This window comes from Wyeomyia smithii, chromosome 2 (genome assembly GCF_029784165.1).
Source record: "Wyeomyia smithii strain HCP4-BCI-WySm-NY-G18 chromosome 2, ASM2978416v1, whole genome shotgun sequence".
NCBI classification, from domain to species: Eukaryota; Metazoa; Arthropoda; class Insecta; order Diptera; family Culicidae; genus Wyeomyia; species Wyeomyia smithii.
The window spans coordinates 158,620,856-158,634,468 of NC_073695.1; the positions used below are offsets into that span (position 1 = coordinate 158,620,856).

At 38.7% G+C, this 13,613-nt stretch overlaps 1 protein-coding gene across 2 annotated transcripts in view; it reads left to right on the forward strand.

The window, feature by feature from the left end:
* Positions 1-13,613, forward strand: part of LOC129721824 (uncharacterized) — a 240,622-nt gene that overhangs the window by 63,546 nt on the left and 163,463 nt on the right. The window contains exons 2-3 of one of the 2 annotated variants that reach the window (XM_055674840.1): positions 6,416-6,516; positions 6,578-6,700. In XM_055674840.1, the coding sequence (XP_055530815.1) occupies positions 6,416-6,516; positions 6,578-6,700 (224 nt within the window). Of the gene's footprint in view, positions 1-6,415; positions 6,517-6,577; positions 6,701-13,613 lie in introns of those variants that run through there. The other variant, XM_055674842.1, reaches the window with a different exon arrangement.

Here is a 13,613-nt window from a genome sequence, read left to right on the forward strand (position 1 = left end):
AACCTGGGTGCCGGCCGGGCCCCTGCGGAGACGAACTGCCTCCGCGGTCACTACCACTCCACACTCTCGCTCGAAGGCTTGTGCTATATCACACTCTTCGGTGATCTCGTCCAGGTTTTTAAGCTGGAGAATCACATCAGGAGTGAGGGCTCGGATTTGGACCTCCTCGCCTAGCACTTCCTGGGCCGTCTCTTTGCGGAGTTCGAGGATCATCGCGCCGGTGCGTGACCGACGAGTTGACCTGACATTCGCGCCGATGTCTTTGATCTTGGATTCGCCTCTCATGGCCTTCAATACTTTAGCGTACTTAGACGCATCCGTCTTAAAAATGAGCGCGTCACCCTTGCTCTGCCTGTTCGCCCCTTGCGGCTTCTTATTGCGGTCGCCGCGCTTCGCGCGTCGTTCCCGCTTCTGCCGCTTTTTGTTCACCACGGTGGTCCAATCTGTGGCTTCGCCGTTTGCTGGTTCTTTGCTCGGCTGGACCGACGGGCCAGCTTCCTGGCTGTCACCGAACAACCGGCTTCGTTGCGTCCTGGGGGCCGATTCCCCCGGAGAACCTCTCGCACGTTTGCCAGTCGGTTCAGTTGAACAGACTTCAGCAAACGATGCTGCAGCTGTTTGTGTGTATTTAGACACAGCTGCAGCACTCCCTTTTTAAGGCTGCTTAAGCCTTGCCTCCAGCGCGAGTGCCTTGCTTTCGGCATCGTTAGCCCGTTTAAGGGCTTGCGAAAGCTCGGATTTCGCGCTGCAAATGTTCATACGTAGCAACAGAAGACATTGCTTCAAATCTTTCGATATGTTGCTACGTTCGTCCGTGAACTTGAGTATTTCATCAAGTTGTACGGACACCGCCTCTACACTCGGGAACTTGTTCATGTGGCTTTCTACTGCAGAGAGTAGTAAGCCCCAGATATTTGTTCCCGCTCCTTGGCGGTTTTAGGTGTTTCCAGCTTACCGCCAATCTTCGCTATTCCGGTTGGTGCTGGCTTAGGCGTGGCCGCCTTTGCCCCAACTCGGAACTCCCCTGTCGGTGTCGCAAAAGGTGTACCAACCTGTGCGCCGCCTTTACCGGCATCGGCCAGTCTCGGTGGAGACCGGGCGATGCCCCGCCTGGCAAACGGTTTACTAACCCGTCCGCCCCATCCACTACTTTCACCTCTTCGCCGATTTTAAAGGAAAACATTTTGGTTAAAAGGGTCTCCCTTCCAGCCGCTATCCTTGGTCATGGTGGAGTGGTCGCCTATATGGTCCCATGGTGGCCTATGCCGGAGCAGTGAAGTCATGGCTAGTGAAGGTCGTCATAGCCCCTCATGAGCAACTATGACGCCTCCCGACCGGCGTAAGTCAGGAAAGGGCATCTGATCCCATTCCTGCCTGATTTCCATCAGGCAATGGCCGCGGAACGTACTGGAAGGCCTGCCATGTTTTACGGGACGGAAACCCCTGCAGCCGTATGCCACCTCGCCGTTTCAAGCCGTTGTCACACGACTTTACTAAGGGAGCTCGGTGCAGGTGCCAGCCCAACGTCGTGGTATAAAATCGTATTCCCTCTCAAAAACCTAAAACGCAGCGACCAGTACACCATAATTGGGACCTTACTGGTATCAGCCCCAATAGGAAGGTTAGTGCATTTGGGTGATGGGAGCGGCACTATTCGCTCCGTCGAAGCTGCTTACGGGTGGCCGTGGCTTTTACGGGGAATCGACTGCCCAATGCCCGAAACCTCACCACTCCCTAGGCAAGCTCCCGCTGCCGGTCCGGGACTAATCGATGTTATCACACACCCATCGGTGGTCACACAGCGCGTGCATGGCCTCGACGGTCGCCAGGCGTCGACCCGTGGTGGCCTGCAGCTCGGCCGAAAGCTTCCGCCCTGCTAGGTTTCATCCGTCGAAATGCTCGCGACTTCAGCGATGTATATGCTCTAAAAACACTCTGTTGCTCGATTGTGCGAAGCGTTCTTGAATACGCTGTTCAAATCTGGACACCCCATCAAGAAGCCCAAATCATTCGCATAGAGAGGATACAACGGTGTTTTCTCCGCTTCGCACTACGACGACTACCTTGGGTTGAGCCTCGAAGATTACCACCGTATGATCAGCGATGCCGATTAATTAGACTGGAACCCTTGCACCAGAGACGCATATTTTTGCAACGCATGTTCGCTTTCGACATACTGAGCAATCGTGTCGATTGCCCTGACCTACTACAGCAGGTAAATATCTACGTGCCAGCGCATCGATCACGACCACGCTCACTGTTCTAGGACAACTAGGCATCGAACAGTATTTGGACAAAACCATCCACTGGAGAAATGTTTCACTCTACTAAGTAATAGCGACGCTTCTGATTTTAACACAACTAGACAACGTTTTAAAATTAGTATAAGGTATAATAACTAGGTAAGGTCAGTCTGTACAGCTTGAACTGGAGACGAAGTGAAATAAATAAATAAAAACAAAATGGCGTCGAAAAAACATCGAAAATTTCCGAATTCTCAAAAATTCAAAATGGCATCATTGTTGCCCCTTAAGTTGAAATATGTTCAAACACGGGGAAATTTGGTTTTGCTTCAAACTTCATCAAAAAATCATACATAGAAGCCAAGGCAAAAAATTGTTGCTCTGTGTTATCTATTCACTGTGCACAAATCAAAGCTGCAGCCGGTATCTCTGCAACAATACAGCCACTGTAGCGAAGCGAGTACGGAATCGTAGCGACACAATTCACTATCTAGTTGGCCTTGAGCGCGAATTATATTCTCTTTTGTTTGGCTATTCGTACACACGGACGGGATTATAATAGAACGACCACTTTGCACGTCCGTTTCTGTTGAGTCTCAGAGCCCACCTGAGGCTATCTGGCATTTCTCTCTTGCATCGTAAATCTCAGAATCGTTTGTCTATTCTTGCGTAGATTTGCACTGTCCCAGTGGAATGAAGAAATTTGCTTCGGCAAACTTCCCAACAGCTAATTGACACGTGCGTCGTGTCGTGTTTCAATTATATCCCTTAGTTCAGAGCGTGGTTTGCACATGGTTGCACATCGCAGTGTCGAACGATGCAATCTACGTTTTGGCTCGGTATGATGGTATACAGCACTTCAGTTCGGCTACGTATTTTGTTTATCACTAATAACCTAAGACACGACAGCTGGTCACCGTTACATGCAACCAATTGCGAATTGGCTGAATCCGATAACGCAATCGTCACGTAGAAAATACAACGAGGTTACTTTTCGCTGTAACGCAATGTTGCTGGAGAGTCATAATTGAGCTATTATAATTGTTCATAAATAAAGATGGAAAGTATGCAAGGTACATGATATTACCGAGTAATGTATTTCACTGTTAAAACTTTAAAAATACATTGATTAATCGTTTTTTACTATTTCGGTTGAAGTCAGGGGAACTAGAACCTAGAAACTTGAAGAAAAAATCTGATAGTAGGAGTATGCTTTATTGAACATAAAATAATAAATAAAAATAGAGTATTATTCGCCTATACATATATGAAATTTTAAATTTGTTTTATTTTCATTAACCTGCAAAAGTTGTTAAACATAATCATTCTGGCATCAACTGTGTGGAACGTTCAAAAATATTTCAACGGGGAAGACGGCCGTTACGAAAAGAAAAATGAGAAGCCAGGTGTCGCGCCTTGTCTTAGCTAATAACCATCATCAGTGCTTATGTGGATCCGATCTGCGGACGATTTAGACGTTATTCGATTTTTTGAGGTAGAATTAAATAGAAACATTGCCTATTCTCAATATCTGTTTCCCTTCTACCAACACGCTCAATAAGAGATTCATTACACGAACATACATATGGTTAAATAAACCAAATCCAAATGTGTTACTATTACAGAGGCGTCTCGTCCACCTGTTTAAACTGTTCATAGGACAGGTAGACAATCGCAGACAAAAAGTTAACCGTTTCACATTTTTGTGGAGTGGATGAAAAATTAAAATTGTAATTGTAATGTTATCCCGAACATGCTTCTTCTGTTGCCAACCTAGTGGAATCACAGACTAACAGACGTAACACTGGAACCTAGCTCCATCGCCACAAAAAACGTTCATTTCAAATTTTCAATCGAATAACAGTCATCGCTCGAAAACGTCGTCTGGGGCGCTGTCATGCAATCTCATACATATTTTGTAGTTCCCCATTTGACGCATGCAGTAACGCTGGCGCTGATGTCGAAATACATGACGCAGCGCGAACACGACAGCAGATGGTGCTAGTGTTACTAACGTAAAGTACTGGAATCATCCAAACGATGATTTTATTGAAAATTTGTTCGACGTGTTATGTCTGTTAGTCTGTGGTGAAATCTTATGCGCCGTGAAGAATGTAACCTGATGGGCTACACTTCAAACTACGCCATACAACTCACACGCAATGCACCCTCTCTCCAGTGTCTTTTCACCTGTTTCGTTTTGCTTTTCTGTTTCTTTTCTCGACATCATTGAAATTTGAGAGACTGTCCATGTGGCGGCAAGAGTACGCAGATCTCAATCATTAGAGCTTTCGTAGTAGATTCATTCATTATTTTTATTAATGTGGTGGTGTTCTTTGGTTTTCATTCAAGTCTTTTTATCCATTTAGTTCATTCGAAAACTTGAGCGTCGTATAGCCCGTATAGTACACGTTTGTCTTCTTAAGCACTGCTTACTTTCTAGTTTAAAATTTTAACATCGTCTAAGGAAACGATTTAGCCCAGACTAACAGACGTAACACTGGTGTTCTCACTAGTTTTGAAAGTATTGCGAGTTATCTGTTTCATAAATTCACAAATTATCGTTCAATAATCAGGTAGTTAATGCATTTTTGTATAGAAAACCCCAGAAACATACATACCTAAAACATCACTCTACTCATTCATTTATGAATTGTCAAGTATCAAAGTTTAACTAGCTTATAGTACAAGGTCTAAGCTTTGAAAAAAGTATTTGATGATGGGCACCGGTTTGCCTCTTTCTCCCCTATATGCATTTAAAACTTGGAAATTATTTAATGAAAAAACGCTCTAACTTAGTATAGAGCGATTGTAGCAACATGCTGTTTTCGAAAGAAACCTGTGTTTTTATGTTGGTCATATATGTCTAGAACATTATGTTCTTGAAAAAACAATATTTGAAAAATTATGCTAGAAAAACTAAAGTCGAGGGGGTTGACAGCGACAATGCTTTGTATTTCAATAAATATACGTCGATAGATGAGGAAAAAAAAAATAAATATACGTCATAGAAAGTTAATATTTTCTGCAAAGTTTCATATTTTGAAAAGTTCTACAACTTTGCTAAAAAAACTATTTTTGTATCTTCGCTGTATCAAAAGTTATTTTTTTATTTTTATGATAGTAGGCCATGATCAAAAAATTTTCATCAACATTTCCGTTATATTTTTGTGAACAATTCTTTTGAACATTGTCTTTGGCTAACATCAATCGTTTAAGCACAAATGAATTATGTTCGTCAAATTGCCTTTTCCGACCTCTGTGCATCGCCACAAAAAAACGATCATTTCAAATTTCCAATCGGATAATATTCATCGCGCGACAACACCGTCTGGGGCGCTGTCATGCAATCCCATACATATTTTGTAGTTCCCTATTTGACACATGCAGTAACGCTAGCGCTGTCGAAATACACGACGCAGCGCGAACACGGCAGCAGATGGTGCTAGTGTTACTAACGTAAAGTACTGGAATCATCCGAACGATGATTTTATTGAAGATTTGTTCGAGGTGTTATGTCTGTTAGTCTGTGGATTTAGCGTTGAACTAAAATTCAATAAACAAAGCTAGGTTCTTTATTCACGTGAAGAGTTTAGAGGCAAAAAGATAATAAACATAATTTTGACTGTCGCTAGAAAAAACCTGCAATAAAAATATTCTGAAACGCTTCGGCTGGCAGAATGATCTGGCATTGCCTAACACAACGGCATCTGTTGAACGAACTTTATCAGTTCTTCGACGGATCAAGAGTTTTTTGTGGCTGGAATAGGGTTATAATTATTGAGAATCATGATAGTAGCTGTGAAAAACAGATTTCCTATACGAAATGAAACAGATATCATCATTCTACGGAGAAATTATCGAAAATTAGCTCTCATAATAGATAGTAGGGTTCCTTTGCCATATAGATAAATAAAATTTGTCCAATCTTTTTTCACAATACTATGGTTTCAATGTTGCAAAAATTGATTGAACAGGTAGCTCACTTGACCACGCGTCACCTCTGGTTACTAATCAGTTGTCTAAACTCAATATTTCTGTTTATTGAACACAAAATGTGCAGCCAACTGTTAGTTATTTCTAGACTAAGCAATGCCTTATCCGTGCTTTTTACGATATCCCCCGAAATATATACAGTAGACTTTCAGCATATTCACAATTCTCAATTACAGGAGATAGAAATACTGCTTTGTTTGGCGTTCTAACATGCATTTTAATAAGTGCTGTCTTTGGTATATGCCTATTTTGTAAAAAGAAAAAAGGCCAGTTTCAGGTAATTTGAAAGTATAATTTTGTTAGCCACTTAAATTCTATCTGACCCTTTCTACTTGCAGAAGTTTGAAAACGATGGTAACATTGAAGAAGTAAAAAAGAATGCTGAGTATCCAGTTTTAAAATCACTTGCTTCTCTAGAACTAAACAGAGCTTGTGCAATTATTCCGAGCAGTCCAACTAATGTAAGTACAATTAATGATTGTTAAATTAATTAATTGTTGAATTGAATTGTTGAAAAATTAATTGTAGAATTGAATTAATGAACATTGCAGTTGTTTTTTACATGGAGTATACGTAGCGCGTTAAACCGTGTAAGTTTCGAAACCCGCGTGAATTTAAAACAAACCATACATTTTTCATTCCTCGTACAAAATCTGATATAAACGAATATGAGTTCCGCTTATTTATTTCGACAAAAAAAAACTAGAGAGCAGATTTCAACCTTTCTGAAAAACTCCACAAATGGGCAACCATTTTAATCGACCATTTTAATTTTAATTTGAATCACGACTCGTTTTTGAGGAGTAAAATGCTATGTTGAAAAAGTATTGGTGATTACAAATATTTTTTGAGCTGAACGGTTTTTTTAATGATGTAACGTCTTCGGCAAAGTTACCATACAAAACTACAAAATACACACACCCACAATTACAAAATACTACCTAACTACTGATGGTTTTCCGATCATGGAGAAACAAGAAACAAAAAAGTTGAAAAATTTCAGAAAAATGAAGAAAAAAATAAATGAAAGCAGAATGTTTGGTTTGATTGGCTTTACGTCTTCAGCAAAGTTGCAGAAGATTTCAAGAAAGTATATACAGTCGTCGTTCGATAAATGCAACATGTTTACATCGCAGTTATCGCATGCTGTTTGATACCTGCAAGACTTGACACATGCCAAAATTTAAAGGGGGTTCCGTCACTAACATTTTTGTTTTCAATCATGTCGATATGTAATTTTTAAATGGAAGGGTGGCGTTCAGAAACTACTTTACATAACCTGTCAGTTCGTAAAATGGTCTGTATTGTTTGTGATCTAGTATGCACTACAACGCTGAGTAGTGAAAGCTAGCCAAACAATGCATAAGGGATATTTTTTTTTCTCTTATAATAATTACGGAAAGTGAACCACATAACATGGGGATTTTGCTTCATTGATCAATAGTGGAAATCTATAATCTCCCATCTAGAATGAAGCGACAACAAGTAAACGAAATCGAAATAAATCGAGGGAAAAAAGAGTCCTTTAGAAATGATTCTAGAGATTCAACAATTTTCATTTTCGAATGCATTAAGAATCCTAAAGACGTTCTAAATCGCGGTTGGTTTACATAAAAATGAACCGAAAATGAATATTGTACACTTTTAGCAGTCCTAGAAAAAACTGAAGTGTTACAAGACACCTTTAGAAGTCTATAACTGTACGCACTTCTCACCAGTGTTGCGAAATTTCGACACAGAAAAATGAAAGTGATCCAACAGCAGTTTCACTCTCACTCACTTCAAACTGATATTGAGTGTCACCCAAGTCAACTATCAGTCAATAATCATGTCAGTCATATAAATGATATATCTTAATTAATATCGAAATTATTTTATCTGAGCCAATCCATTGCATGAAGTCAATGGAGTAGGTAGGCACCTTCATCCTACATCGCATAAACATCGCTAAAGCAACATAGCGTGTGCGAAATCACAGTAATACTGCTAGTCAGCATTACCACTGTCAAGTGATTGGCGCTGCAAGCAATTATCACTGTCAGCTCGTTCGTGTTGATACTGATATTCGTAGTATTTAGTTTCAACTGAAAATCTATCACTGACAGTAAAAATTTGCAACCCTGCTTTCCACACGTTTCATTTGTTGCTACAGGAAGTGTTTATTATTCGATTCATCTGGTCTCCGGATCCCACTTTGAACACGCCTCAATTTTCTCTCCACGGTTTCCCTTTTTTTTTTGTAGCACTTACAATTCACTCTCCTTTTTTCTCTTGGATTCTTTATCATTTTGCAGCTTCAGTTGCTGACTAATAGCCGAAGGATCCGTGTCACTAGGATTATCATCAATACCCGCCACTGTCTTTTTTTCTGGTGTGCGAGTAGTACCCATTTTTTCTACGTTCAAGTAACTAGCACTTTCACTTTCGAAATCGCCTCGATTGGTTTTCTTCTATTCCCTTTACTACGAATTCACCCTTATACATAGATGATCAGTTTATTTCTTCTCACGAATAACTACGTTATCCGGTTCTAAGGACCAAAAAATCATGTAGTTTCAATAGTGGACTGTAATTTTCAATAGTGGACTGTAATTTTCGGATATAGTAGGTCGCTATACAAGTGTGAGAGCGGGCAATCGTTCATTTATAAAAATAACTTCCACAAGACAGTATGTATGGTTGATCGAGGCGTGTGTGGAGCATAGAGCAATAGGGAAAAGTGATTGATATTGGTCTTAGGGGAAACTACACTGCCTATAATCGCATACCAGTCCCATCTGTAAAATAATCAAGTTGAGAAAACAGCGCTTGAAGATATTTTTCATGTTTTGGGTAATTCACCTGTTTGGGGTGGGTCATTCTCATTTTTTCGACATAATGTAATAAAATAGACCTTAATCATAACTTCTTTATCAAAGAATCGCCTTTTTCGTGAAAATTGCAATGAAAAATAAGGTGAAACTGATATGCGATTATTTAGGCCATCGAGTAGCAAAATAATCGCATATCAGTCTCACTTTCAACCGCACGGTGTAGGAGTAGTCATATTTTTCTCAAGTATTTTGGATATGGGCAGACGTTTATGGCCGTAGACAGCTTCTATACTGCATGGAGAATGGCGGAAACGTTCATGCATCACTAACCCCTACTTTAAGGCCGTCTTAGAGAAAGCAAAATATAAAAAACAATTCCCTTTCTTACGTCTTCAGTGTTTCGCAATACGTGCTGAATAATACTATTCTGCAATAGCCCGTGCATTTAGCATATTGCAAAGGTGGTATTGAGAAAGAGAAGTTTACAATTTCATTACAACAGTGACTTCACGGAAGACGACAGCGATGAAAAGAGGTACGACCTGTTTTTAGCTAAGCAACTAAAAACGATTTCTTCTGAGTTCTGACAATTCCAACTTGAATGATCTTTTGAAGTGAGCAGATCATCCACAGGAAATTAACCCTTTACAGAAAGCAGCATTACTCAAGGCTATTATCACTCTGGTTGACGAAACCAATAACCTTTCGGGAACGAACTTTCAGAAAAAGCTGCAGTTTCAGTGTCTACTTAAAATTAACTTTTGTGTGGAATTTATTTGAAACAACCTTGCATTATTTAATTATTTGATGATTTCTTAGCTATAAAAAGCTTGAAAAACAACGCCAAATATTTGGTATATAGATTGGAGAAAAAAATTATGGCCATACTCAGGAAAAAAAATTGGTGGGACTGATATGCGATTATTTTTAAGATGGGACAATTTGACATCACATTTTTTTCTGGCTTTTTCAAATAAAACATACTTTTTTATTTCCTTAATCGATAGCAAAGCAAGAAATAGATGTAATCTGATATTTAATTCAAAAACGATGAAAATCGATATGGGACTGATATGCGATTCTAGGCAGTACAGTCATGGAGAAAGTAATAAATAAACTTGCAGTGTTGGATAATTTTTCATATTTGCGCAGTAATTTTAATTGTTGTATGATTTTTTGTTACGTCATTACGATCTGCTGACACTCTTTTTAAAAAAGGAACAGAGAAATAACTGGAGAAATTTGTCGGTGATTCCGAAAATTTTTTGCGCGAGTTAGTGTTTTTAAAGTGGCGAAAAAAATAAATACACTATTGAAATACATATATATACAAAACAATCCAAATTAGCTTTATTTCTCTACATGTCGTTAGCAAACTGATCTTTTACGTTACAAAACTCACTGTCAATATTTTGTGGCTTGTCCTTTGTTTTGTAAAACCATATTCAATCTTCGTGGTATGTTTACCACCAGGTTTTCACGAGTAGAAGCTGGACTAACATTTCACGCTACTTGTCCGACGTTCCATAAGTCTGTTTTATTCTTTGGATGATGCTTTGCAACCTAGACTTTCCCAATCTTCCATGCAACTAAATGGCACATCGTGTTTTGGTCGGATGAGTCGAAATTTAACCTTTTTGGTCCCAACGGTCAGCAGCTGGTGAGAAGACCGGTGAGTACTGCCTTCAACGCACAATTAACCAAGAAAGTAGTAAAATTTGGAAGTGACCACAAAACGGTGTGGTGCTGCTTCCTGATGTTGGTGTGGAACCCATTCATTTTATAACATAGGCTATGAATACAAACGACTATGTAGATATTTTACGTAGCGTAATGCTTCCGTATGCCAAAGAAAACATGCTTCTTCGTTGGAGGGTAACGATCCTAAACATACAGCATTGAAAACTTGAAGATGATTTTCAGAGGAAAATATAAAATTGTTGGCTTGGCCCCGTGTTGGTCCCCGTGGTTCTGTGGTTAGCGATGTCGGTCGGCTAGCTTTCCCACACGGTTGTGATATCGGGTTCGATTCCCGATCAGGTCGAGGATCTTTTCGAGCTGGAAATTTTCTCGACTCAGTACTGGGGCACGGTGTATCGTTGTACTTATCCTACATATGCAAAATGTGCCAAAAACAATATCGATAACGAATTCTCTCAACTAATCTAGTTGATCGAGACCGCATAAGCCCCCCAGGCTTGCGTGCGATATTGTATTGTTCTACACGTTGTTGGCCTATGTAATAGTTTATAGTTTGCGTTGAAAGTTTTCTTTTATATGATATTACATTACATTTCTCAATGTTTATATCAAGTAAGCTTTTCAGACACCAAGTATAGAAGGTATTGATCTGCAACTGAAACAATTCGAGGTCAGACTGGTTTTCTATCTCCATATTCAATTTCATATCGTCGGCATAGATTAAAATTTTGATCTGGTTAACATCAAATAACGAACAAAATAAACAGTATGGGTCCTAAATGTGATCCTTGCGGAATTCCAGATGTTACCTTCACTGGATCAGAGAGATGGCCTTAGAAACGGACAACTTGTGTTCTATTCGTGAAATAAGATTCAATCCATTTCACGAGTTGATTGTCCAGTCCAATGCGTTTTAGCTTGAAAATCAGCAATGTTATATCAACTCTATCGAAAGCTTTACTATAATCGGTATATAATGTTTCAACGAAGTTACCTCTATCCATTGCAGCAAGTGTGAATTTAACGAATTCTAATAAATTAGTGGTGGCTGAGGACCTTCCTTTGAAAAAACCATGTTGGTTGATTGTAATATTATTTTTCACCTGTTCGAAAATTCGTTTATTTATTTATTTATTTCGTCAAACAAAAGTAGATATACTACATATGTTTATAACTAACTTACATGCTATATGTTATTTATAATAGTAAAAGAGGAAAAAAAAAAGAGTTTATACATAATTGAATAATGGTTTCTTTACTTGACGGATTATTACAATGAATGTATTCTATCGATTTAAATTGCGCGTTGAATTGAAATATTGTTTTAATTTAGTTCTCGACATAGAAAAGTCGATTGCTCCACAGTGTTAATTATACACTAACATCATTTGATTAATAGGCCCGTATCTAGCATAATTGTTTCGTTGATGATTTAAAGAAAACCTGCGACTTTTTTTATGCGATCATTTTTTTTGTGCGACTGTTTTTGTGTGATTTTTTTTTGTGCGGCATATGAAAAAGGACCACTTCCGACAACATTTTCAGCCATTTAGTTTTTCCGATTCTTGGAATGAATTCAAACGCATTACAGAAGTGTTGCGTCCAAAAATTACTATTTGAGCCAGTTTTACGTAGGAAAAGTCACGAATTGCTTGCCTACGAAGGAAAGCGGTTGAAAGAATTAGCATGTTAAAAAAAGTTTCGTTAATCAATCCGATGGTTTAAAATTATTCTCAATTCTAAATCATTCTAAATCAGAATCAACAACTTTCGAGTTATTTTTAACTGAATTTTTTTTTTATGCGGTCCCTATCCACCGCATAAAATTTTTTTTTCAATGATGCTGTGGAAATATTGTTTTGTAGCTGCACGTGAAGTTTCAAATGATTTTTTTTATGCGATTTTTTTTTGTGCGGTGCGTATCCCTCGCACAAAAACAGGTTTGACTGTATAGCAGAAAAGTTTTATAAAACTGAGCATGTTACTAGCCTTATTGATAATTGTATTGTCATGATCAGTGAATGTTAATTTTGAGTCGAGTATGACTCCTAAGTCCCTAACTCGTTCACATTTCTCTACTACCTAATCTCCTAAGGAAATATTAATGCTTGGTATGTTTCTTTTTCTGCCAAAAGCCATCGAACTACATTTTTTACGTTTAGCTGAAGAAGTCTTTTTTTACACCAGATATAAAAATATTTTATCTCTTTACGAAAAATGTTTACATCATCAGCGTTTTTAATTTCAATGAAAAGTTTTATGTCGTCGGCATTAATAAGAGTTTTTAAATGTTTTAGAATAAAGGAAATGTCGTTTACAAATAACATAAATAGTAGAGGGCCCAAGTGAGAGCCTTGAGGAACTCCCGAGGTTACCTGAACAGGTTTCGATAGTACGCCTTTAAATTAACTGTTTGTTGACGATCTGTCAAATACGATTCAATCCATTTGAGTAATTGTGGATGAATTCCAATTTTTCGTAACTTGAAGAGAAGCAGAGGTATATCAATGCGAAAGCTTCACTGAAATCAGTATATAAGGTTTCAACATAATTTCCTTTATCCATTGCGTTCAGAGATAACGATTGATTCAAATAGTTTAGGAATACAAGAGATAATTGCTATGCCGCGATAATTTTTAATATCAGAGCGTTTACCTGACATAAAGATCGGGATAAGAAATGATTTTTTCTACATGGAAAAGAATTTACCTGTTTTGATTGAAAGATTGAAAAGCCAAAACAGTGGTTTTACAAAAAAAAGCAAATGTTTTCAGCATAGATGGTGGAATTCCATCTGGCCCAGCACCCTTAGTTGCATCTAGGGATTCTAATGATGTTAATATTTCTTGAACAGTTATAT